General features: G+C 46.2%; 1 protein-coding gene across 1 annotated transcript in view; it reads left to right on the forward strand.

Annotated features, from left to right (window-relative positions):
* SLC5A1 (solute carrier family 5 member 1) overlaps window positions 1–27,207 on the forward strand; it is a 63,383-nt gene that overhangs the window by 32,096 nt on the left and 4,080 nt on the right. Inside the window, exons 6-14 of the mRNA XM_051973178.1 lie at window positions 7,199–7,304; window positions 9,924–10,004; window positions 10,441–10,661; window positions 11,527–11,662; window positions 13,369–13,476; window positions 16,782–16,932; window positions 19,519–19,687; window positions 21,471–21,686; window positions 25,657–25,765. Coding sequence (XP_051829138.1) covers window positions 7,199–7,304; window positions 9,924–10,004; window positions 10,441–10,661; window positions 11,527–11,662; window positions 13,369–13,476; window positions 16,782–16,932; window positions 19,519–19,687; window positions 21,471–21,686; window positions 25,657–25,765 — 1,297 coding nt within the window. The remainder of the gene's footprint in view (window positions 1–7,198; window positions 7,305–9,923; window positions 10,005–10,440; window positions 10,662–11,526; window positions 11,663–13,368; window positions 13,477–16,781; window positions 16,933–19,518; window positions 19,688–21,470; window positions 21,687–25,656; window positions 25,766–27,207) is intronic.

Consider the following 27,207-nt stretch of genomic DNA (forward strand, 5'->3'; position numbering starts at 1 on the left):
TTTGATTCAATCTTATTCTGCTGAATTCAATAAGTCAGTATTTACTAATTGCTTAGCATCCGTTCAGTCAACAGTCAGCAAACATTAATTGCGTGTCAGGCACCGTGCTAAAAATCGGGGATAAAAAAGGGCAAAAACCAGTCCCCGATCTCCGGGAGTCACGGCCTAACGGGAGAGACAATCTGCATGTATGGAAGTTTGGAAATAAATAGAGAAGGAGAAGAGAGAACCCAGATCGAGGTTTCCGGCTTCCGTGTGGAAGGCCAAGTGACTCCCCCTCTCTGGGGTTCAGTTTCCCCACTTGTGAAAGTCGATGTTGGACTCAGTGGGCTTTGTGCGCCCTTCCAGTGGGACCTTCCCCAGGGCAGTACCAGAAGGGCTCTGGTTCGATCGGCTCGCCGCCACGTGTGCAACGAGCGCCCAGAAGGAGGGGAGCGGGGCTCAGCCCTTCTCCGAAGCCACCCAGTCCACAGTTCAGCTGGCGGTGAGGGGCTGTGAGTCACAGTTGCCATGGCAGACCACTCTTTGCCCTCTGAGCCCATGCTTGGGACAATAATATAAATTAACCTAAAAGTGCTGGCCTTTCTCACTCCCCTCCCCCAAGCCCTTTCCTCTGGTTACTGATTAAGCCGGCTAGGAAGCCCTTCCTGTTGCTGTTGTTCAATGGTTTTTCAGTCTCATATGCATCTCGGCAAAGATACTGAAGTGTGTGCTATTTCCTCCTTCAGCTCACTTACAGATAAGGAAACTGAGGCAAGTAAGGCACGATCCCTAGAGTCCCACAGTTAGGAGGCTAGATTTGAACTCAGGAAGATCACTTCCTGACTCTAGACTCGGCATTCTAGGCTCTATGGAGCTCCCAGCGTTCTAAGCCACCCTGGACATCTAGCCTGTAATGGTCTTTTTGTATCTTGCCTTCTTCGCTCTTGGGTTGGCCCTCTGGCACCAAGTGTCTCTTTCACAAGGCCTGGCTTCAAGTGCAGAAGAAGTAAAGAAAAGGAAGAAGAGGAGGAGGAATCTTAACAAGAAGAAGATGGAGAGGAAGAAAAAGAAGACGACTAGGAGAAGAGGAGAGAAAGGAAGAGAGAAAAATAGAGACACAGAGAGACAGAGATAGAAAGGGAGGAGAGAGAACAAAAGATGAGGAAGGAGAGAAAGGAAAAGAGAAAAAATAGAGATACAGAAAGAGAAAGAGAATGATAGAGAGGGAGGAGAGAAAACAAGACAAGGGAGAAGAGGAGAGAAAGGAAAAGAGAGAGAAAAATAGACACACAAAGAGAGAGAGACAGAGAGGGAGGAGAGAAAACAAGAGGAGAGGGGAGAGAGAGAGTTTGGCTAGAGACAGACCTACAAAGGGAGCATGGGAGGGGCCTTGGCTGCCCAAAGTGAGGGGGTCAGGGGCCATAGAAAGAGTAGGCTGATGTCCCCAAAGGGGGATTTTAATGAGTTTCTGGCATTTCAGAGGATGCCTCTGAGGGTTAGGAAGAGCAGAAGAGCAACATGAACAAATCAAGAGAGTAAGGGATTCCCTTCCCGCTGGGCCAAGGCCGAGTGCTTTTTAGGAGCAGGGCAATCAAGGCAGTGCGTGCTACTGAAGCGGAGAATGAGCGAGGCAGCAGGTTTTCTCGTATCGTTTTCTTCTTCTTTCTTTTCTCCTTCATGGACGGGACAGACTGGACAGTCACTGAGCTCTCTTGGAGCTCTCCAATTCCGTCCCTTGGGGAAGACTTATTGGAAGAGGTGACGTTTCAGGCAGCGTCTACGCAGTGAGAGAGCTGGGGACTTGGCTGGTTGGTCTCACAGCCAGAAAACCCAGATCATAATAATAAAACCCACTTGATGCAGCTTTCCAAAATTTGCAAAATACTATACTGATGTAAAATCTCACGTCAGGTGTTTGCCATGTCCAATCATCATGATCCCATTTGGAGTTTCCTTGGCAGACACGGGAGTGTTTTGCCATTTCCTTCTCCAGGCAATTTTACAGATGAGAAAACTGAGGCAGACTGAGTTAAGCGACTTGCCCAGGGTCACACAACTAGTAAATATTGGAGGCTGGATTTGAACTCAGGAAGATGAATCTTTCTGACTCCAGCACTCTATTGCACCAAAACTATGCTATCATTATAACGGGGATTATGACGATCTCCTTTTTATGGATGAAAAGCCCAAGGTTCAGAGATGAGGAGGGATTTGTTTGGAGTTACATAGCTAGTGAGTGTCTGAGGAAGAACTGGGATTCGGGTCTTCCTGATTCCGGGTCTGGCGCTCCGTCGATGGCACACTGCCTCCCGGACGTGACTGTCTGCTCTGTCCGCTGTGGACCTTTTGTACCTTAAGACAAACTCTTCATCCTTTGAAGTCTTGATGCGACGTCTGTGACGTTCTTAAAAATATTGCTTTGTTCACCCCCGAGAAGTAAGCTATGAACAATAAATGCTTAACAACTGACTGACTGACGGATCGAAGCCCTGAATCGTCACGGCTTTTCCAGTGGCGTCTTTCCTGAAGCTGGGGGCACAGGTCAATCATGATTAAGCTTATAATTTTATCAATTGCATGTGATGTCCAAATGGGACTCTTATCAGTAATCACAACTACTATAAAATTTTACAGTGACTCTACTGACCACTTTGAGATCTCATGTGAGCTTTGACTCTTTCTTAAACTGCACATTCATCCCCTGTCTGGACTAAAGGGATGATGAGGAACAACAGTTTTGAATCCCACAATTCAACTTAACAAGTATAAAAATGGGGCAGCTGTGGCCCTCCTATATTTGACCTCAAAGGGCAGACCTGCGAGCAATGGGTCAACTTTCGAAGAGACAAATTTAGGCTTGATATTAGAAAAAACTTGCGAACATTTTGAGGTATCCCAAAATATAATGAACTACCTTGTAGGGGTAGTGAGCTTCCTGTCACTGGAGGTCTTCAATCAGAGATTGGATGGCCATTGTTGGGGATGGTGGAGAGGGGATTTCTCTTCAAGGCAGGTATTGGGATAGATGGCTCCTTGGCTTTCTTTCTGTGATTGAAGGATCCCATTTTTTTTTCAGATGTGGAAATCAGGGCCCAGCAACTCGATACGACTTGCTTCTTTGTGGCTCTGTAAGGGAGAAAATTAATCCTGTGTCATTTTAGAGGGGAAGAAGGAAGAGTAGGACCAGAGGCAAGGGGGAAGAAGATGACATCTTCTAGAGGGAAGAACTGTGAAAATTGGAGCTGTCCAGCACAAGCTTCCTTTGGGAGCGCTTTCTTGGTGGCTGGAGGTGTTCAGCAGGAGGATGAATAGATAGATAGATGGATGGATAGATCTGGGCCAGACCTCAAACTAGAAGCTCCTTGACCTCTTTTCCTTGACCTGAAATCCCATGTTTCTATTGTAACATGGGAATAATTTCTAGTGATTGCTTACAGAACTAGGAATAATGTGTCGGCAAAGAGAAGAGAAGATGGGGGGTGGGTGGGAATACAACAGTTGTGTCAAATCGTTTGAAGGGGTGCCGTAGGGACTGGACTTGGTCTGTTTAGTCCCAAAGAGCAGAACCCGGAGCAACTGGGGGGCCTTGTTGACCTGGGTCAGGAAAAGCTTTCTAACAGTTGTCCAAAAGAGAAGCGGACGGCCCCAGCGTGGAGGGCTGGGGGAGCGGTGGTGAGCCTCCCCATAGCAAGAGCTTTCCGTAAAGGCAGGTTAATGTCGGGAACGTTGTAGGTGAAATTTTTGTTTGGATTGGATGGGTTGGGCGTTGGTCGGGGGAGCCGGATGGTCTCCAGATCGCCTTTTAATTCGGAGATTCTGTGATTCTATGAAATGGGCGTCCCTCCAGTCAACACGTTGCAAATTTATCATTGAATGAAGGGCTAACTTAGTGGAAAAACAGGTGGGAGACCATCAGAGGCTAAAAGACTTGTGGGAAACCCTGCTCTCTGGAATGATCGGCTCCCTCAGGGCATCATGACATATCTTGGTTAGAATTCTTAAGGGGAATAATCTCAGTCTGCAAGCGAGGCAGTGGTGTGGGATAGAAGCTAGGAGGCCGGACCCTTTAATTCTCTTCCCACTCTGACTGTAACACTTTCCCAACTCACTTGCTGCCTCTCGGGGAGGTCTAACCCTGGGAAGTCCAAGGTCAGATGCTGTCCTTGGAGCACAGTGTGAGTCACGGAAGGAAGAAGAATTTGTCCCCAGGTTTCCCGCATCGCCAGAGGGAGAGGTGCTTCTTAGAACCGACTATCAGCAGAAGATAGAGCTTCCTGAAAACAGCTTGTCCCCGAGGCTCCCACTTCCTGCACGACTCTGTACGAGGTGGGAGGCTCCTGCTGGCGATTAGAGACCCCGGCAAGAAAGGAACGGGGGAGCTCAAGCCGGAGATATGGAGTCCTCATAAAACATTAACAATTAACAACTTGGCAAGAAGCCACTCAGCACTCTTGGGCAGCAGCTTGTTCTTTTCAACTGGTGTTTCCCTCGTTGGCTAATCTAGGAAATCGACAGCACGGGCAATTAATGACATTCCATTGCCCAATACTCCCCCGTGATTATTCCTGAATTTGGACAGATTTATTAGGAATTGTAGGAGAGAGAGAGAGAGAGAGAGAGAGAGACAGAGAGAGAGACAGAGAAAGAGAGAGAGGGAGGAGGAGGAGAAAGAGGAGGAGGGAGACAGAGAGACACAAAGAGAGAGAGAGACAGAGAGAGACAGAGACAGAGACAGAGACAGAGAGACAGAGAGACAGAAACAGAGAGAGAGAGACAGAGAGAGACAGAGAGAGAGACAGAGAAAGAGAGAGAGGGAGGAGGAGAGAAAGAGGAGGAGGGAGACAGAGAGACACAAAGAGAGAGAGAGACAGAGAGACAGAGACAGAGACAGAGACAGAGACAGAGAGACAGAAACAGAGAGAGAGACAGAGAGGCAGAGAGAGACAGAGACAGAGACAGAGACAGAGACAGAGACACAGAGACACAGAGTCTCCTGGAGATCAGGGATTATTTCATTCTGGACACTCACTGATCATACCCGATCTTCATGCTCATTTTTTGGCATAGAGAAGAATCTTGATAAACATGTCAATTGATCCATAGGTCACATGGCAGTACCAACAGGATTCCAGACATAGAGGAATGGAAGATAAGGTCTGGAGGACTTGGGAGACAGCAGCAGGGCAGATGGCCAGTCAGTCAATCAATAAGCATTTATTAAGCACCTATTGTATGCTAGATACTGTATCAAGTGTGAAGGATCAAAAAAAGCTAAAAAAAAAAACCCCTTCCCCCCAAAAAAAACCCCCAATTCCTGTTCTCAAGGATCTTAGGAGACAATATGTAAATAAATATCCAGCAACACACAAGGCATATATACAGAATACCTGAAGGCACGGGCTGTGGGTCTCCATCTCCTTGGAAGGAATAGAATCAGTGACTCGCATCTTATCCCAGTCTTGTGAGCGGACAAGGATGAGGAGGGAGGACTCTCATCAAGCACACATCAGTGAAGGCCCTGCCAGGTTCTGGTGGCGGCAGGGCCACCTTTAGCCTCTGGCCCCCCCACTCCCTGGCCACAACGCTGGAGGTGGGGAGGCCCTCAGCGGTCATCTCTTTCTCTCCCCTCAGTGGACGATGTGGATCCGAGGCTGAGAGAGTGCCCCGTGCTTTCTAGCAGGATCAGAGCCCACTAACTGTGTGACCTTCCACATGGAAGAGGCAGCTGGGGGAGACAAAATCTGGCCTTCGACATTTACTAGCAGTGCATCCTGGGAATATCTGCTATCAATGGGCATCATCTTAGCATCCACCTCCCAGCTTGTTGGGAAGATCAAGCATTTATAAATAACTTGTGTTATTAAATTGATATTATTAGAGAGGAGTTTTTGTAAAAAAAATGTTTAATGCAGTGCTGGTGCTCTAACCACCGCACCACCAGCTGCCTGGATTTTCATTTCCTTATCCAGAGAACAAGGGGTTTGATCTGAACTGGAATACCTTGTTTTTACAGCTGGACAATGCAGGGAGGAGGAGGAGGATGAGGATGAGGATGGGAAGGGCTTGAAGAAGACATCTAGTTTGGAGAAGAGAGAACTCAGGGGGACAGGAGAGCTACTTTTTGGAAGGGTTGACGCCTGGAGTTCAGGGCCAGGGGGCAGATCCAGGGACATTGCAAAGAAGGGGTCGTCACTTTGTTATCAGGGAGCACTTCTCCGCGATGAAAACTGTCCCACAGCAGAATGAGCTGACTTAGAAGGGAATGAGTTCCCGGGCCTGGGAGGTCTTCCTGCACGTGAATTGATCATATTCAAGTACATGCTTCCCATGGGATGGATTGGGCCCAAGTCTGGCCAGAAGGCCCAAGGCTGCCTCCTGCTCCAGCAGGTGATGATTTTGGGAAGGCGTATCCCAGCGAGACAGCTTAGCCAAGGAGTGAGTGGGGAAAGTGATTTTTCTGAGGCGGGTAGAGAAGAAGTGACTGAAACCTCAGGGAGCTTTATAACCAATCACCCCAGGCCCAGAGAGGTTCTGGAACAATCCCTGGTAACAGCGAGGTTCCAGAAATGAGAGCCCCCTTCTCAACAACAGGAAGGACCTACTATGTGCCAAGCACTAAGGACAAGAAGACAAAATGAAACAGTTCCAGCCTCAGGACGCTTGCCTCTCCTGGGATGTGCCACTTGTGTTTTCTAATTTGTTTTTAAGTACAAAGACAAGAATATGGCTTGGATCAATGATTTTATTGATCCAGAGGACTCTTGGAGGAGGAAGATTTTTACCAATACAAGTCAGTGTCTCCTCGGCAACTCATAGTAGGAACGGCTAGAACTCTGGACAGATAGTCAGGCTGTCCGTGGCCAGGTCTTCCTGATCGCCGTACAACACTGTCTCTCATGTACAAAATAGAGAGTAAACTACTTGGGGTGTCAGGGGAGACTCTGTGGGCCACCAGAAAAGGTCTTCCGCTAGGAGGTCAGACCCAAGCTTCCTCAACTCAGCACAGAAGGGTGAGGACGGGAGATGGGGAGCCAACAGAACATGACGACGACTGGGGAAGCACAGAAGGAAGCTCCCAAGGGATCTTGGTGATGAGCTTGGCTGCCTGGGGAAACGGCGGCTCTGTCACCAAAATGGGGGAAGTTTACTTTTAGGAAGGTGCTTGAGTAGCACGACGCTGCACCCTTTGATTGTGACGGCCCTTTCTCTTTTTCAGGCCGATATCTTCTCCGGAGCCATATTCATTAAGCTGGCCTTGGGACTCGACTTGTACCTGGCCATCTTTCTCCTTCTGGCCATCACAGGCCTTTATACCATCACAGGTGAGACACGGGGAAGAGGAGGAGGAGCCTCAGTGTCCACTGGGAATGGGATGGGCCTTCTGGAGAGTCCCAGAGGATTGGGAGCTATCAAGGAGCAAGGGCTAGTGGGAATGACAAAGTTTGCATCCATAAAATCATTAGGCACTGATACAAGACAAGGCTCCAGTTGAATGTCCTCAAGGTATCCAGGGGCCATGTGAACCACAGACACATGGGGAGGAGATAACTGGATTGGGGCAGTGTTAATAATTATAGTAGTAATCACATTAATGACTGAGATACGGAGCCGGTTTAATGTTTGCAATATGACTGGCACATTGAGCCTTACAGGAACTTCATGTGGGAGGTACTACAGATGGGGAAACAGAGGCTTAGAGAAATTAAGTGGTTTGCTCAAGCTCACACGGCTAGGATCCAATGTGAGCGTTGGTCCTCTCTGCATAGTACTACTCCTGGCTTTGCCATTTTATTTGTAACCTGGGCACCTCTAAATTGGAAATTTAGATTACTGAGCAAGTGAGTCAGTAAACAAGCAGAACTGGCAGCCAGGGATCTGAAGAATCCATATTGGGAGTCCTCCACACCAATTAAATCACAGATTTAGATCCCACACCCCAATATATTCTTGTTTTTGGAAGCAATGTGAATGGAGACAAATCCAAGATGGTGGAAGAGTTGAAAGTTGGAAATAGAGCCAAGTTCTCTATAAAAATCCAAACAGATCTTTTAAAAAAAAGTGTATCAGACCCAACACTGACAGGAAAATCTGGAAGCAATCTGGCCCCAGGAACTCACAGTTCCTGATAAAATAAAGTTCAAGATACAAATAAAGGAGGGCATACGGGATTTACCCAGTGGAAATGGGAGGTACTCTCAGAATGGAAGGCCGGGGAAAGCCTCCTGCAGGAGGTGGGATGGGAGCTGAGTCTTGAAGGAGGTGGAGGGGAGAAGAGAGGGCATTTCAGGCAGGGGACACAGCCAGCGTCTCATCTGTCAAATGAGAAGATCCAATGGAAAGAAAGTTGGGATTGGAGTCGGAGGAAACGGCTTCCATTCCTGACGTTATGTGATCCTGGGCAAGTCATTTAAGCTTTCTGGGACTCAGTTTCCTCATTGGTGAGATGTGGGGTTTGGGCCAGGTGGCCGTTAAGGTCCCTTTTGCCATAAGATCCACAAGAACCACCGTGGTCCATGATCAGCAGACCAATTGCGTCGCTATGCTGACCCACGAGTGCCCTCTGGTGGCCAAGTGGTTCACGCAGGCTTTCCTGCAAAGTGTGTTTGGGCCGGGTGTCTGTAGACAAGCATGGGGTGAATGGGGGGAGCTCTAAGGGATTCTGGGAGGAAGAGCTGAGGAAGGGTCCTGTGGAACAGAACCAGTTTCCTTGTCCTCTCCTCCCAGGGGTCTTGGGGTCTTTTCTGGGGGAAGACTGGGGATCTTCCCCTTGGCAAGCAGAAGCTGAGGGATCCAGTTAAAATCGATCCGAAACTTCGAGGTCCAACCCCCAAATTTTGCAGAGGAGGAAACTGAGGCAGAAGGGAAGGCGCTCACCCAAGGTCATCCAGATAATGACATGAGGAGATGAGGAAATGATAAGTGAAATATCCAAGGTCACTGAGTAGCATAATTAGAATTTGGAGCCAGATCTTCTGCCTCCATTTTGCTGCATTTTTTTCAGGTCTCCCCATCAGTATTTGGTGTGTTTTTTTTATCTGTTTGGAGTTTTATAGAGAGCTTGACTCGACTGCTTCCAACTCTTCCACCACCTTGGCTTTGCCTCCATTCACTTTGCTTCCAATAACAAGATTATATTTTGAGGGGAAGGGGCCGGATCTGTGATTTAATTGGTGTGGGGGACTCCCAGTGTGGATAATTTCTTCGCCAGAGTAGATGCAGGTCAGACTGTTTGTATTTGAACTTTGAAAGAGTTGTTTTGGGTGCTGAGATGGTGAGGGATTTACCTCTAGTCACACCTAAGTGCTCTTAAGTGCTTCCTAATTAGTATTTCCTTTGATCCTCTCTACAATCCTTCCCAGCAGGGAAGGGCTCTTATTATCCTCATTTTACAGTTGAGGAAATCGAGGCAAATTAGAGTTATGTGACTTGCCAGGATCACACAGCTGGATTTAAATTCAGGTCTTGAGTCCATAATGAGTGTTCTATCCACTGCATCACCTGACTGCCCAGCGCTTGTGAGACTTGCATTCTCTGCAGTGGTTTCCCTGTTATGTCCCCATGATTAGAACTCTAATTTATAGGCCCTGGGAGGCTCGCCATCTCATCTGTCAAATGGCTAAAGCCGCGGCACTCACCTCCCGGACTCTGGGAGACCAAATTTGTGAAGCGCCCAGTGCAGTGAGCTGTCAGCGTTATTATTCCTATTATTGCCTGATTCAGCCATTTCCATCGCCTCCCAATGCATCCCAAACACCCGGGGGACCCAGATTGGTCCCCACAACCCTGTGGAGGCCGCCAATATTCAGTAGCCACCGATATTCTTCCCGTTTCACGAATGAAGAGACTGAGGTCAGAAAGGTGACACGAGCTGCTCGGATTGACTCAGATTGATCCGACAGATCCTCTGCCGGAGCCTAATTTTGTTTCCTTTTGCTTCCCAGGGGGCCTGGCGGCCGTGATCTATACAGACACTCTGCAGACGGTGATTATGCTGGTGGGTTCCTTCATCCTCACGGGATTTGGTGAGTGAGACTGGAGAGCCAGGGGAGAGGGAAGCTCCCTCTGAATTGGGATTTGGAGATTTGGGTGGAGGGAAAACGAGCTCACCTTTTATATAAAAAATGGAGGGAACAATTAGTGGAGGAGGAATAGAGGAGCCCTTTTCTCAGGATTAAAGTTTGGGTCAGCAGGGCTTGAGGTCGGGGGGTTGGTCCGGTCTAGAGAGAGCAGCCTAGAGTTTCCTGCTGTCAAAATCTCAGCTCAAAAGGCCTTTCAAAGCATCTAACTCAGCTGGGTCCTGACTAAGGTTCCCCCTCCATGGAATAAAGGCCCCTCCAGGCTTTCCTGGAAGATTCCAACAAGGGGGAAACTCGCCACCTCCCAAGATGGTCCATCCCGCTCTTGGACATGGGGCTGACTACTTACCAGCAGGGGTAATGGGTTCATTGTCTTTTTTAGCCTTTAAGGAAGTCGGAGGCTACAGTGCCTTCATGGAAAAGTACATGAAAGCCATTCCAAGCAAGGTGTCTGATGGGAACATCACCATCAATGCTGAATGCTACACCCCGAGGGCAGACTCCTTCCACATTTTCCGCGATCCCCTAACTGGGGACCTCCCCTGGCCGGGGCTCATCTTTGGCTTGTCCATCCTTGCCCTGTGGTACTGGTGCACAGACCAGGTAAGAGGCTCCGGTGAGTGTGTGTGAGTGTGAGTGTGTGTGAGTGTGTGTGTGTGTGAGTGTGTGTGTGTGTGTGTATGAGTGATGTGAGTGTGTGTGTGTGAGTGTGAATGTGTGTGTGTGATTGTGTGTGTGTGTGTATGAGTGATGTGAGTGTGTGTGAGTGAGTGTGCACGTGTGGGTGGGTCTCCATGCTGGCCCCCCAGTGAGTTGCTTGGGGATCTCGCAGCATGTTCTGCCCCGGGGCCCCTCCCAGGACCTTGCAAGGGCCCTTACACGTATGTGGGAAAGCTGCGCCCGGCTTCCTCTCGTAGCGGACAATAGTAGGAGCGGAGGATTTAGTTCTGGAAGGAGTTGTTGAGGTCACTGAGTCCAACTCCCTCATTTTACAAATGGGGAAACTGAGGCTGAGAAGGGGCCCACGGGACGTATCTGAGGCAGGATTTGAAGTCGGTTCTTCCTGACTCGGAGGCTGACTCTCCAATGTATTACGTTGCCTCTCACTATTGCTCTGGTTCTATAAAAATGTATGTTCCATTAGTCTTTCTTTAACCAAAAAGAGAGTAGCTTGAATTTGACAGTTTGCTGGCCCCGTGCTAGGAGCTGGCGCCACTGAAGTGCGTCCTGCCCCCGGGAAGCTCACGTCCGTGATGGGCCAGCCGGCTTCTGGGCCGAGGGGCTCGGATCGTGGGGGCGATGGGCGGCCGGGAGAGCGGAACCAGCGCCCGGGGCCTGACACGAAGTGACGTCCTTTGTGCGGGCACGAGCGGCTTTCTGCGCCCGAGCCGCTGCCGGCGCCTCCCTCTCGACGGCTGCGGCTGGGGGGGGCTCGGGGCCGGCTCCCACTCTCTGGGTTCCCCCGCAGGTCATCGTGCAGAGGTGCCTCTCGGCCAAGAACATGTCCCACGTGAAGGCGGGCTGCATCATGTGTGGTTACCTGAAGCTGCTGCCCATGTTCCTGATGGTCATGCCCGGGATGATCAGCCGGATACTCTACACAGGTACCGGGCTCCGCCAGCCCCCCTCCCCGGGGCCGTCCCGTCCCTCCGCTTCCTCCTTTCCTCTCTTGGCTCCCAGGGGAGACTGCTCCGGGCTCCAGCACTGTGGGCTCGGCGAGAGCCTGGACCGTCTCCTCTCTCCAGCCCTTCCTCCTTCCTCCTCCCCAGACTTATAGGGGGATGCGACCCAGGCCCCAGACAAGTCAGCGGCAGGGGGAGATCTGCTGGGGATCCAGGGAGAGGAAGCAAATCAGAGCCCTCTGAGAAGTTCTAGGAGGGCGTGGGAGGGAAGGGGTCTGGGGCGGGCCTGGAAGCCAGTGCAGTCCGGCAAACACGTGCTTTTTGGAAATAGTTATCGTTCTCTTTCATTTTAGCAAATTAAATTATCCCTAAATTTAATGTTCAATCATATTTTTCTCCACCTCTAAGAAGGCAAGTTTATTCATGTGAATATAAGTTCTTGAGGTACAAAGGGACAAAGGCAAGATGAACCAGTCCCCGTCCTCAAGGGCGGACTGGACTAGAACAATACACCAATCGACCAGCATTTATTAATCTCCTGCTGTGTGCCGGGTGCCAGGGACACAAGGACACGGATGAATCAGCCCTGACTCCCAAACCACTTAGGTTCTACTGAGGGCCCCAGAGCCCACCCACACGTGTGTAGACAACACTCTGCACAAGATCCATACGAAACAGTCTCACTAAGAGTGCTCACGTCTGGGCAGAGGAGGAAGTGGCACAGGTATAGAAGGCAAGGATTTTGGGAAGTGGAGGTGACGGCATCCTGAGGGGGGGACCGTGATGTGCAGAGTCACAGAGGTGGGAGAGGAGAGGAAAGAGCTGGACAATTTGACAGAAAGAGTAAGCGAAGGGATCCCAATGGACTTCGGACAGAAAACGCCTTCTGCCTCCTGAAAAAGAACTAAGGGGACAACTTAGGCTATGCTCACTTCCTTTTTTTTTTTTTTTGTTTAATGTCATGGTTTTTTCCCTTGCTCTGATTTTTCTCTCCCAATATGACTCATAAAGCGATGTGCATTCAAAAGAAATACATCGACTAGAACAAGTTCTTTCTCTTCATCCAGCTCCTGACTTGATCCAGACTCATCATCTTTCCTCTCGCAAAATGTTTTTTCATTTAATTGAAAGAAATAAAAAAGGACTATTTAAGTGGGGAAAAGAGTAAATGAAGGGGAATAAGAGGAGCTCGGATTAGGAAGACGGGGGAGCAATAGATTGTGGAGGAGTTTGAAGGAAGAGAGATGGAAATGGCAGGGGTGGGATGGAGACTTTAGGGGATTAGGGGAGGGGGATCCCCCTTAGACCATAATCTCCTTGAGGTCAGGGTGATTGCCGTTTTTCATCTTTGCCTCTCTAGTCCCTTGCACGTAGCGGTGCTTGTTGAGTTGAGTTTCTGAATCGCAACTCTTGGGAGAAATGACAATTGTCCCCACAGCCACCGGGTGTGGGCCAGCTCCTCCAACTCCACCTTCAGTCCTTCCCCTCCCTCTGCTGCTGCTCAGGAGCTGTGGGGTTTGGAACGGGGCTGGATCCTTGAGAAAGGTCCGGGGAAATTACCGGGGATGCCAAGTGGAGGAGGCTAAGCAAAGGGATATCTCGGGGTAGGAAAGGGATGACGGTAGGTCCTGAAAGAAATCCCAGTGGGGCAGGAGTCCGCTCATCTCTGCCCTGCTCTTTCCCCCCAGACAAGGTGGCCTGTGCCCTTCCCTCAGAGTGCGAAGCCCAGTGTGGAACCAAAGTGGGCTGTACCAACATCGCCTATCCGACCCTGGTGGTGGAACTCATGCCAAATGGTAAGAACCCGGCTCGGCTGCTAGAACCCGGCTCGGCTGCTAGAACCCGGCTTGGTTGCCAGAGCCCGGGCTGGGAGAGAGGTGGCTCTGGTTGGGGAGGAAGGAGTGGTTAGAGGGACTGGGTCCGCAGCGATTGTCCATGGAGGCCTCCAGGGCCAAGAAGCTGTCGAATGTGGACATCAGAGGGACCATCTTGTTCTAAGTAAGCCGCTCATTTGGAGCTGGGGGTCCACCATCGTTAGCTTGTCCCATTACCTCATTTTATAGCTGGGGGGACGCGCCCCAGAGTTTAACTGGCTTGCCCAAAATCACATAGAAAGTAAGAATAGACCTCGAGGGGTCAATGCCATAGACCTTGGAAGGGGGCTCAGTGGCCGTCTAATTCAGTGCCTACTCTCATTCAGGGAATGACAAAAGGTCGTTCCCCTTCTGCTTTCATACCCCCAAGGACGATGAGCTCACCACCTCTGCTGCAAGTCCCTGCCCCCTTGAGGGTTTTTCTTGACATCCTGGTTCTGCCCTCTGGGGCCAAACACATCCACGTGATCTTTCCTCCAAATGAGGCCCTTCAGCTTCTTGTAGACACTTTTCATATTTCCCTCAGACCTTTTCTTCTCCAGGCTCAACGCTCCCTATATGGCCGGCTATAATGTGGCCTTCTGGCCCTTCCCCAGCTCAGCTAATTCCCTTCCTTTAACTTACCCAGAGCAGAACAGGAGACTTGGGACGACCACGGCGGCGCTTACTTTTTTCTCTTCTGGTCTCTACGTCACTCCACGTCGCTGGTCCACATTGAGCTTTCAGTCCCCTAAGATCCCGAGATCTTCTTCAGACATACGGCTCTTTCACCCTGCCCCTCTCATCTTGTGCTTGTTTGTGCTCACTCGGGTTAGGGAAAACACCCGTTCAAGGTCATACAGGAGGTAGAGACTCCCTGCGCCGCCCGGCGCAGTCCGCCCTGGCTTGGGGGGTGGCTGGAAGAATGTGGAATTTTTCCACATTGGCGTAACTCGTAACCTTGGGCACAACATTGTAGTCCTCCGACAGCCAGAGGTAATTGTTAACCACCTCGGAGGCCCAGCTGCCTCTTGATTAAGCTCCATAATTAACAAAAGGTTGAGGAGGCTGTTTGGGTCCCGCGAGGGCTTTGGTGACCTCCACGTAGGACGGTGGCTGCCCCTGCCGAGAGCGTGGGGAAGGCCTCGGACTCGGTACCGCGGCGTTTTGGCAGGAGCCCGTGGGGCCCGATCGAGTCCTCGGCCGAGACCCTCTTGGGTCTCAGTTTCCTGATCTGTCAAACGTAGGGCTTGGGCTGTGGAGTCCCTTCTACTGTCCCTATTCTACTGGATACTGTCAAAGGGAGGGAATATGGCGGACGGTGGCAAGTACCCGGGGAAAAGTGTCTGGCAGAGAGATAAGCTCTCCTGCAAGTGAGAGAACATCAGAGCAGAGATTTGAACCCAGATCCCCGCCACCTTCTCTGGGCTGCCCCAAACTGATGGAAGCTGTTAAAGCCTCCTTTTCCTGCCTTCCCTCCCCTGAATCAGACCGGAAGAACAGTAACTGATCCTCCTTCCTGCTGACATCACAAGGACTTCTCACATGCCCCAGGGCTCCCCCTTTGCCGCAATCATCCAAGGTGGCAAATTCACACTTGGGGATGACTTGGATCTATGGTCTGATTTTAACCTGTCTCAGTCTCCTAAGGTGGGTGGGGCAAGTTTTACCATCTCCATTTCACAGATGAGGAAACTGAGGCCCTAAGAGGCAAAGCGACCATTTGGGCGGAACCAATGTGAAAGGAGCTGGCTTGGGAGGCCGTGCTAGGAAGGCCTTCAAGGGAAGATGATCTCTGGTGGCACGGGCTGCGGGACAGGGAGAAAACTGCAGAGCTGGGAGGAAGGTGGGCTGGCTGTGCTGTGGAGTGGTTAGAGCTCTACCCCACGACTTTAGACAAACCCTTGCCCCCTCCGGGTCATTGACATAAGGACAGAGCCCTCGCTTTCCTCCAGATCGCCTGCCCCCTTCCCCAGTCCAGGTGTATCCAGGTGTATGTCTGCCAAACCTGGCGCCTCTTGTTTGGGCCATGATACAAAGCACTGTCCTCGGGGGCCCTGCAAACGTGGCTGCTCATGGGAAAGCCTGCTGGGCAGCTGCTGCTTGGGGGATTCTGTCAGAGGGGCAGGCACCTGCCCGTGGGGAGCCACAGGCGAGTTCTGCTCATCAGACTCACCGAGGGAGGTGCTGTGCCGTATATTCTGTTCTGTACCGAGCACAAAGTCGTAGAATTCCAGAAAATAGACTGCCAGAGCTGGGAGGGAGCTTAGAACAGGGGATGGCAGGGCTGGGAGGGAGCTTAGGACAGGGGATGTCAGAGCTGGGAGGGGGCTTAGAACAGAGGATGTCAGGGATTGGAGGGAGCTTAGAACAGGGGATGTCAGAGCTGGGAGGGAGCTTAGAACAGGGGATGTCAGAGCTGGGAGGGGGCTTAGAACAGGAGATGTCAGAGCTGGGAGGGGGCTTAGAACAGGGGATGTCAGAGCTGGACGGGGCTTAGAACAGAGGATGTCAGGGATGGGAGGGAGCTTAGAACAGGGAATGTCAGGGATGGGAGGGAGCTTAGAACAGAGGGTGTCAGAGCTGGGAGGGGGCTTAGAACAGGAGATGTCAGAGCTGGGAGGGGGCTTAGAACAGGGGATGTCAGGGATGGGAGGGAGCTTAGAACAAGGAATGTCAGAGCTGGGAGGGAGCTTAGAAGAGGGGATGTCAGATCTGGGAGGGGCCTGAGAGCAGAAAACCTCAGCAGTGGGAAGGGCCTTAGAACTGGGAGAGATTGAAAATGGATTGTTAAATGTGGGAAGGAACTATGAACATAGAAAGTTGGAGCTGAGGGGGAAATTGCTCATAGAATGTTGATACCAGGAGAAACATCAGACTTTAGAATGTTGAATGTATTTAGAATGGACTTCAAAGATCAGATGGTCTGATTCTGCAAATAGAGAAACTGAGGCTCAGAGAAAGGAAGTGTTTTGCTCAAAATCAGTCAATCAATAATGATTTATTGATTATTCAGTGAAGTAGTTGCTGAGGCAAGACCAGAAGCCAGATACCTGGGGTCCTTAGGGTGGTGACTTGGTTGGAGAACAATGCAGAAAATTGGCTTCTGACACCTCAGGGCCCCTCCAGCTCTCAAGGCAATGTCCCTGGACGGCCACAGGGAGAGCAATCAGCACGGCGCCGTGGCGGGGAGCCTCTGAGAACAACTTTTCCCAGAAGCCACTTCAGGAGCCTCCCTTGTGTTCTAGGTCTCCGCGGCCTGATGCTGTCCGTCATGCTGGCCTCCCTCATGAGCTCCCTCACCTCCATCTTCAATAGCGCCAGCACTCTGTTCACCATGGACATCTACACCAAAATCCGCAAGAAGGCGTCTGAGAAGGAGCTTATGATAGCTGGCAGGTAAGGCTGTGCTCCTCCTGTCGGAGCCTGAATCTGCTGGGCCGGAGCTGGGGGGGCCTTAGAATCCAAGTAGTGTGAGAGGGGAAGGACCTTAGAAGGACCTGGGAGGTACCTCAGAACTCAGTTTCTTAAACTGTAACTTGTGACCCCACGGGGGGTCTCATAACTGAACGTAGGAGCCACGAAATCCTGATTTATTATTAGAAAATGTTTGATTAGAATACCTAGTCTAGACCCTACTTACCTGAGGTTGTATAAAAGTTTCTTGCGTGAAAAGGGGCTGGGAATGGAAAAAGTTCAGGAAGCCCTGCCTTAGAACGTGGAATGTCAGAACTGCAAGAAGCCTAGAATTCTTACACCTTCTCCTCCAATGAGTAACTGGAATAAAGACATGATCTTGAATTATGGATGTAGTTAGATCTAAGAATGAAAGGGACTTGGGACAGAGGATACAAAGCTGGGAACAACCTGAAGACATAGAACATCAGCATTTTAAAAACTGAGAGTGAACTCAGAACATAGAGTGCTAGAGTGGGAGAGGGCTTAGAACATGGATTGTCAGAGCTGGGAATTACTTAGAACAGCACTAAGTCAGGACTTGGATGGACTTTAGAATCTTGGAACTTAGTCCATTGAAGGTGGGAGCTGGAAGGGTCCTGAGACTACAATACATTCAAACATGGAGGAACTTGCACACCTAAAAGCTAGAGGGAGCTGAAGAAACCATATTCCAAAGCTGAAGCTATTATCTTTTCCCTCTCCCTCAGTCCTCCATATTTTCCAAACTTTCCTGTTATTGTTACGAGAGCCATTATCCTCTCTGTTGACCTAGGAGTCACCCTGGATTTCTCATTTTCTCTCTTCCTTCTCCCCCATCCCCATGTTACTGCCAAAGCCTGTATAACATCCCCAGAAAGTAATCATCCAGCCTTGGCCGGAAGACCTCCATTGTTGGGGGAAACCCTTCATCTTGAGCTGGTCCATTCCTTTTATTACTTGAAAAAAGTTGTATTTGTTTCACTTCCATTTATGCCCCTCATTTCTTCCTTCCCCAAATAATTATCCCTAAAAAGGAAAATAGAAGGGGGGAAAAAAGGATTTCAGCCAAGCTGAAGCCAAACATTAACCAGGACTGATGGTGAACACAATGTTCCACATTCATAATGTCCTAGCTGCAAAGAAGGGAGGGAAATCCAGTTTCTCATTTCTTTCATTTACTTATTTATGTGTTTTTTCACTTATTTATTCACTTATTCACTCATTTATTTATTTGCTTATTTATTTATCCATTTATTTATTTATTCATCCATCATCTATCTATCTATCTATCCATCCATCCATCCATCCATCCATCTATCTATCTATCTATCTATCTGTTTGTTCATTTATTTATTTATTTTTTATTATAGCTTTTTATCTAATGTATGGGTAATTTTTCAACATTGACCCTTGCGAAATCTTCTGTTCCGATTTTTCCCCTCCTTCCCTCCACCCCTTCCCCTAAATGGCGGGCAGTCCCATACATCTTGTTTCTTTTACAAGACCAGATTCAGTTGTTATAAATCACAGGTTTCGGTTTTAGATTCTTCCCCCCACCGTTGAGTTCATCACTCCACTTACTCCAGTCCACATCAGTTCATCTAAGTCTCCTTATTCTTCTCTGTGTTTTTCATAGCCAGAATTTCTTATTGGAATAGTGATGTTCTATTGCTTCATGGACTGAAATTTGTTTACTCTGAATCAAATCAAATTTCCCCATAGAAATTAGTCAGGATTCAAAATGATTTGACGGTTAAAACTATGGGTTACGCCTAATAATTACCAGGTGAGATTTTGTAGATTCAATCTCTCAATTTCCCCAATACGATTTAGGGGAAATATAATTAGATATTTGTCTGAAAAAATATCTGGGGGTTTCATGTACCCCAGGATCAATACAAGTCAATATGTGATTTGGCAACTCCTGGATAAATGTACTATTTAATAACTTAAAAGAGACCTAGTGTTCAGGAATAAGGAATAAAACTTTGTTTCAGTTCTTCATTGTACCAGAAAGGGACCTTATGAATATATTGGTGTACGTGGGACCTATTTTTCTGTCTTTGCTTTCCTTAAAGTAAATGCTTCATTGTAGAACTTCTGCCACTTTGCACGTTTTGGACCTCGGTTTCTCCATCTGTAAAATTAGGGAATCATACCAGATGATATCAATAGAGGTAGAAAAACATGAGGCAAGGAAGGAACTCTCTTTGTGAAAGTTAATAGTTAATTAGCTTAAGATTCTGTGCCTTCACTGTATAGCTTGAGCCCGAGTTCCTGCCATAAAACGTAGTTAGGGGAGAAAGTCAAACACATTTTCATTTACTACTGGCAAAGATGATTTCCACAGAGGTAGAACATTCCATTCAGAACAAGTGATTAGCCTTGGGACTAATCAGGAAAACGGCCTGCAGATGAATGGACTTGCTCATTATGCTTCACCGCCATTTTTAAGTACCTTTGTGTCGTTGTATCCTCGCATGTGTTTTGATTGCTCCATTAAGTGGATTGGGTCTCCTGATGCTTGTTGGCTGGTTCCATCTGCAGGGTGTTCATCCTGGCACTAATCGGCGTCAGCATCGCTTGGGTCCCCATTGTGCAGTCGGCGCAGAGTGGGCAGCTCTTTGACTATATCCAATCCATCACCAGTTACCTGGGGCCACCCATCGCTGCTGTTTTCCTGCTGGCCATTTTCTGCAAAAGAGTCAACGAGCCGGTGGGTACAAGCCTTGGAGAAATGTCGTTATACTCAGAAAATGTAGACCCTTCCCCTGAAGCGGAATCATCCCCTGGGCTTCCCGGTGGGCTCTGTTTGCCAAAGCTGTGACCATCCCCGGAACTCTTAGCCATAGGCAGCAAGAGGGATTAAGAAGCAGGACTCCTAGAGACTGTAAGCGAACCAACGAAAACCAGGGATTGGGCATCGTGTGAGGAAAGATCCCCAGACCCGAACTCTTATTTCGGCTCTGTTATTTAATAGCTCTATGATCTTGACCAGAGCCATTTCCCTCTTGGCTTCTTTCCCCATAGAAATTAGGATTCAAAATGATTTTGACAGCTGGAACTATGGGTTACACCTAATAATTAACAGGTAAGATTTTGTAGGGTTAAAGTCAAAGCATCCAATAGATTCAATGCATCAATTTCCCCAATATAATTTAGGGGAAATGTACTTAGACATTTGTCTGATAAAATAACTGGGGGTTTAATGTACCCCAGGATCAATATAAGCCAATATGTGATCTGGCAGCTCCTGAGTAAATGTGCTATTTTATGATATTAAAAGAGACCTAGTGTTCAGGAACAAGGAAGTTATAGTTCCACTGAATCTAGTCAGGTTATATCTGCTAAGCCCTGGGGACCATATTTTAGGAAAACATGGATAAGGTAAAGAGTCCAGACAGCAATGAAGATGTTGACGGTCTCCTAGATCACTCCTTAAGAAGGAACTGGGGATGCAGAGCGGAAGAGGAGAAGACTCAGAGGAGATATTTGGAGCTGAATCATTTTTCAATTATGTCAGATCCTTCATTTGGACCTCATTGGGAGTTTTTGTGGCAAAGATACTGTAGGTGTGCCATTTCCTTCTCCAGTTACTTTTACAGATGGGGAAACGGAGGCAGACTGAGTGAAGTGACTAGCCCAGAGTCACACAGCTAGTAAGTGTGTAAGGCTACATTTGAACTCTCAATGAGAGTTTTCCTGATTCCAGCTCATCTCTCACTCCACTGCCTTCTCCAGGAGAGATGTCGTTCTCTTCAAAGACTTGAAAGGATGTTAAATACATAAGGATTAGAGTCATTCTGAAGAATGAGGAACAATGGATGGGTGTTGCACAGATCAGTTTAAGTTTGAAATAAGAAATGAAATAATGATATAAGAAATGAAAATGTTCGAAGAATCATTTCCATCAAAAAGTCAGATCGGCCCCTTTGAGGAACGAGAAATCTCCCCAGAGAGTTTCAAGGAAAGACCGGACCATCCCTCCCTGGGATGTGTTGGGAGAGATTCTTGCTCAACTAGTTTCTCTGTCTCTGAGATTTTGTGATCATAAATCGTATATAAATGAGGTAATGGGAAAATTAGAGAGGTTGGATGACTTATCCAGGGGCACTTAGTTTCAGAGTTAGCATTTGATACTGGGTCTTCTTCAACTAAGACTGCCATCACGCCTACAAGTTCATTTGTCCCTCACAGAAGAAGTGTAAGACAGGCTTTGTTTCTTGTCTCTCAAGGAATTTTCCAATTCATTAAGGAGACAAGACTAAGTAATATCACAAAAAGTAAAGTAAATAGTTAGAATGTCACTAGTTTCACTTTACAGATGAGGAAATCGAGGTCCCGAGTGGTTCCATGACTTGACTGAAGTTAGCATTCAAATCTTGATCTTCTGACTTCATCTAGCACTTGACATCAAGTCACCTCCTGGACCCTAGAAACCTGGCTGCCCAGGAAGAGTCTGCCTTCCCGCTTAACATGCCTTCTCTGTCCTTTTGCAGGGCGCCTTCTGGGGGCTGATTTTAGGACTCCTGATTGGACTGTCTCGAATGATCGCAGAGTTTGCCTACGGGACGGGCAGCTGTATGGAGCCCAGCAACTGTCCCACGATCATTTGTGGTGTTCATTACCTCTACTTCGCCATCATCTTGTTTTTCGTGTCCATCATCACCATTTTAATCGTCTCTCTCTTGACTAAGCCCATCCCTGATGTGCACGTAAGTGTTATCGCTCTGCAGGAGTCTTTCATTGATCGTTGCCCTCTTGTCTTTTGTTTTGCTTTTAATCCACAAGGATCTATGGGGTCCATAGGAAACCCACAATCTGACTATCAGATTCCCAAAGAATTCCTAATCTTACTGTCAGATCCCTAAAGTTATTGATGAATTACGGTAGCATCAGCTTTCTGATTATGAAATTGGAGCTCAAGGTGTCAGTGGGTGACCTGATCAGAACAAACCTTGGACCAGCCCACTTCTGCTTGATTTTTTTTAAGTTTCTTTTTTTTTTAAACCTTATTATAGCTTTTTATTGACAGAACAGTTTTTCAACATTGACCCTTGTAAAACCTTCTGTTCCATCTTTTCCCCTCCTTCCCCTCCACAGAAGACAGGCAGTCCATACATGTTAAACATGTTAAAGTATATGTTAAATACTATACTTTGTGTGTGTATATATATACACACACATATATAAATACTATATATGTATACATATTTATTTTTATTTTTAAAAATAACTTTTTATTGACAGAACCCATGTGTATACATATTTATACAGTTATCTTGTTGCACAAGAAAAATCAGATTTAGGAAGAAGTAAAAATAACTGGGAAGAAAAACAAAAATTTCTGCTTGATTTTTAAAAATACATTTTATTTACATCATCTCTCCTCCTCTCTTAGAGAATAATTCAATATATTCAATAGGTTGTTTTTTTTTTAATAAAGATGAAGGAGAGAAAAAATCAGTTCAATTAATCAATTCTTTGGAAAATCTGACAACACATGTAGTGTTGTATTTCCTTTTAGCCTACACTTCTGCAAAGGAGTAGGGAAGTTCTTCTCATCTCCTTTCTTGTGCTTTGTAATTTGGTAGCATTTATCTTTTATCTATTCAGCCTTTAAAGAAATGGGAAAGTGTGGATGACTTAGGACCTTCATTATTGGAGGGAGAACGTACACGATGAGCTCTCGGAGCTTTTGGAGAGTTGGAGCAGGCCCCTAAACACAGTTAGCCTGATTCTTCACCCTGGATTATTTCAATCCAATTGCATTCTCCAAATATTTAGAATATACACCTTCCACACAAGCACTGGCCTTAGGTATTGGGGGATGTAGAGACAAAAACTAACCAGTACTTTTCCTCACAAGGTTCCCATTCTGCAGGGGATATACCACACGTACACAGCTCAGAAAATCCAAGGTGATTTCAGGAGAGCGAAGGCATTAACACTTCCACTTTTCAGAACGCTGCGAGGTTAATGGGACAGAATCAAGCAATGCAGTCAGGATTGCCCCTGAACGATTTCATCACAGATTTAGCTCTTCACCCAAAATTGGTTCCAACACCAGGCTTGGGACCAAGCACTGGAGCCGGTCAATTAAAAGTCAGACATTTCCTAGTATGGGCTAATCCTGAGCAAATCATTTAACCTCATTTCTTCATCTGTAAAATGGAGATGATAATGGTACCTACCTCTCATGGTTGTAGAGAAGATCAGATGAGATAATATGAGAAAACATTGCAAACCTTGTAGTACTATTTGAACGATGCTATGAATAGTTTCTCCAGGAAAAGGACGTGCAGGTACATTCTCTGGCTGCTTCCCTGTCAGTTAGCATTTCAGATGAGCATCATGGGTGCTTAGGGGAGATTTCTCTCTGAGGAAACTCAGCCAATGTGGTGGCGTCCTTCTTAAACCAGTAAGGCTCACCCTTTGCTGTGAAAACGGCACAAATTGCTTAAAGCAACATGAATTGACTGGCCTAGCTAGGTTACCACTCACCTTTGCAGTCTCTTCTTCGATCCCCCTCTTCCCCCCAAGATGCCCTGGTTCCACAGCCCCAGTGCGGCTGCCTTGTCCCCTAGCCATGGTGCTGACCCCTCCTGTAACAAGAGGGCCGATACACTGTAACTAGAGCAGAGCTGAGAGAGTTGGCAGGGTCAGTGGCCTATGTTATTTCATATTCCTGACTAATCACCTCCGCCATGTGCTTTAAAACTGCCCCACAAAACAAGAACTGCTTGCCTGTGAGAGCTGTCCAAAAGGGGACACGGTGGTCATACTCATAGCGAGGGACCGGTCACTCTGTGAGATAAATGGCCCAGGTGAGCAAACCAAGCCTCAGAGAGACGAGCTGATCTAGCTTTAGTTACACAACTCCTTGCTTAATTAGCACTGGCGGTGGTACTTCAACTCAGGTGTTCTGTGACTCCGGGTTCAGGAGTTTTTCTTTGATATCACTTGGTCTCTCAGTGAGTGAACAACAGACACACACATGACAGGAATGGGAAGTTCTCCCTCTTCTTTTAATTGGTAATTTTAAAAAACCAAATAGACAAGCAGGCAGATATAATCAAATTACTATATATATATATGTATATATATATATATATATAGAGAGAGAGAGAGTATACATAATTATAATACACATAATATATACACATTATTATAACACATATATGTATAATACACAAATATATACATTATTATAACACACATGTTCATATAATACACAAATATATACATTATTATAACACATATATACATATAATAATAAATATATACATTATTATAACATATATACATATTATAATACATATAATATATATACACATTATTATAATACATATATACATATTATAATACATATAATATATAATACATGTAAAACATTGTGTATGTATATATATATTACGTATATATATGTATAAAACACACTATATGTGTATATTTATTCCTGAAAACAAAACAGACTTGAAAAGTGATTGAGGCTGATGCTTCATTTAACTTTATTCTTTTGTGCTTTATTCTTTTTAAAGGAAGCTCATCTTTACATAACATTTTATAGTTTTCAGAACACCATACACACATAGATAATATAATTTGAATCTCCCAACCACCTTGTGAGATAGATGATCATATTGTTTACATTTTACAATGACATTTTCCTCTAGTTAAAGGAAACTAGAGGATTTTTTGCTGTTTAATATTGCCTTTTTTCATAGTTATGGTCAATTTATGTGCCATATAGAGTATATCTGCTTTTTTCACTTTGCCTCACTTCCTATAATACTCCTAATATTTCCCTCAGTTCTTCATTTATGTTGATCATTGCTATGAATATTTTTGCATTGTTGTTGCTCAGTTGTTTTCAGTGGTATCCAAATTTAGGCGACTCTATTTGAAGTTTTATTGATAAAAATACTGAATAGTTTGCAACTTTCTTCTCCAACTCATTTTATAGGTGAGGGAACTGAGGTGAACAGGATGAAGTGACTTGCTCAGGGCCTCATAGCTAGTGAGTGGCTGAGGCCAAATGTGAACTCAGGAAGATGTCTGCCTGATTTGAGGCCCAGCATTCTATCCAATACCACTAAGCTGCCCTGAATATTTTTGTATAGATAAATAGTTCCTTCCTAAATTTCCTTGGGAGCATAAATCTAGCAGCGAGTCTACTGCATCAAAGTATAGGAACAATTTTTGGATATAATTTTATTCCTTCCCCCCCCCCTTTTAATTGTACCTATGATTTCATTGGCATGGGGAAGTTCAGCAAGGAGATTTTACCCATCAATGCAGAGTAATACCTGCTAAGCAAATTATAGTCTTGAAGAGTTGTCTAAAGCTCCCAAGAAATTAAACAGTTTTCCAGGATCACACTTAGTGTTGTCAGAGACAGGACTTGAAAGTGAGTCTTCCTCAGGTCATGTCGCTATCCTTTCCACATTGCTTTCTAAAAATATCTGGATCAATTCCCAGTCGATGTGAATCAGTGTGCCCGGTTTCCCAGTCAAGCTAGCACTAAATTACATTCCCTACCCCAAAACATCTTTCCTTCCATAGGATCCAAGATATCCTTTTGGGAAATTGTAGATATTCCAAAGGCTATAGCCTAAACTCTGTGATCATCAGTGTTGTTTGTTTTCCTTTGATAATCTGCTTCTGTTTTTACCATCCACTCAGCTTTACCGCCTGTGTTGGACTTTGAGGAACAGCAAGGAAGAGCGTATTGATTTAGATGCAGAGGATGAGAAGGAAGTCCCAGATGATTCCGAAGACAAGTTGGAAATAGGTGAGTTAGGACTCCACTTCTTTTTACGGAACTCAAATTATTCATCCCTATAATGATAGTAAGACCAGTCGAATAAAAGCTCTAATTCTTGCTGTATGGTCAGCTTGGATTGGAGGGGGTGGCTAGAATCAGAGCAGAGGTAGAATCAAAAACACGTTGCTATAGCTATGCAGTCATCGCCATTCCCAAAGGCCTGGATTCTAGCCCCAGCACTTCCACTGACTCACTGTATATTCCTATTAAAGTTGTTTTAGAATATATCAGAAACTTGGACTTAAGAATTGTAGTACTGGACTTGAACTTCTTAATTTTGTGATTTCATCTCTCTGGGCCTCAACTTCCTTATCTGTAAAATTAGTGGGGAATAGGGGACACTAGATTATCCCTAAACTTATGAGCCTATAGGCGTTTGTTCCTTGTAAAATTCAGACAAAAATAGCTATGAAAGCCGGAACACGAGTATACCGATGAACTATCCACGGTTCTGAAATAAGACATCTGGTTCTCTGGAGGAGGCAAGTGTATGTAAAAGTAGAAGCCTTCAGTAATTCTCTCTGTGTGATAAAAGAGCCCATCAGCTGCTCTGCTTGCTCACAGAGCTCCTGAGAAATACCATCCTCAGAACAGAGGGGAAGAATGAAAGCTACTTGTGCAATTAGACCCAGATACATTAAAATATGAACTATATAAAATATGAATCTTAGACCTTCTGAGAGATATAGCTACCCATTCCTGTACCAGAAGTAAAATAAATTAATAAATAATAAAATTGTTACCATTCATAATTAATGCATTCAACACATTTTTGGAATGATTTAATAACATTTTATCCTCTCCCTCAATTACATGTAAAATGTTGAGTTCCAAATTTTCTCCCTCCCTTTCTCCTCTCCTTTCTCACTGAGAAAGTAAGCAGTTTGATGCAGGTTATACATGTGCAGTCATTCAAAGCAAATTTCCATTTTTGTCATATTGTGAAGGAAAACACAGACCAACCCCCCCCAAGATAAATAAAGTTTAAAAAGTATCCTTCCATCTGCATTCTCCAAATGTAGATGGCATTTTTCATTATAAGTCCCCCCAAATTGTCCTGGATTATTATATTGCTGAGAATAGATAAGTCATTCATAGTTGATTATCAAAACATGTTGCTGTTAGTGTATATGATGTTTTTCTGGTTCCACTCACTTTAATTTGTTTCAGTTCATGCAAATCTTTCCAAGTTCTTCTGAAACCATTCTGCTTGTCATTTCTTATAGCACAATAGTATTCCATCACAATCCTATATAACAACTTCTTCAGTCATTTCCCATTTAATGGGCATCCCTTTAGTTCCTAATTCTTTGCCACACCTAAAAGATCTGCTATAAATATTTTTGTACATATTGGCCATTTTCTTTTTTGTTTTTATCTCTTTGGGATAATTACAAATTAAAAAGGTT

The sequence above is a fragment of the Antechinus flavipes genome, chromosome 1 (assembly GCF_016432865.1).
Source record: "Antechinus flavipes isolate AdamAnt ecotype Samford, QLD, Australia chromosome 1, AdamAnt_v2, whole genome shotgun sequence".
Lineage (NCBI taxonomy): Eukaryota > Metazoa > Chordata > Mammalia > Dasyuromorphia > Dasyuridae > Antechinus > Antechinus flavipes.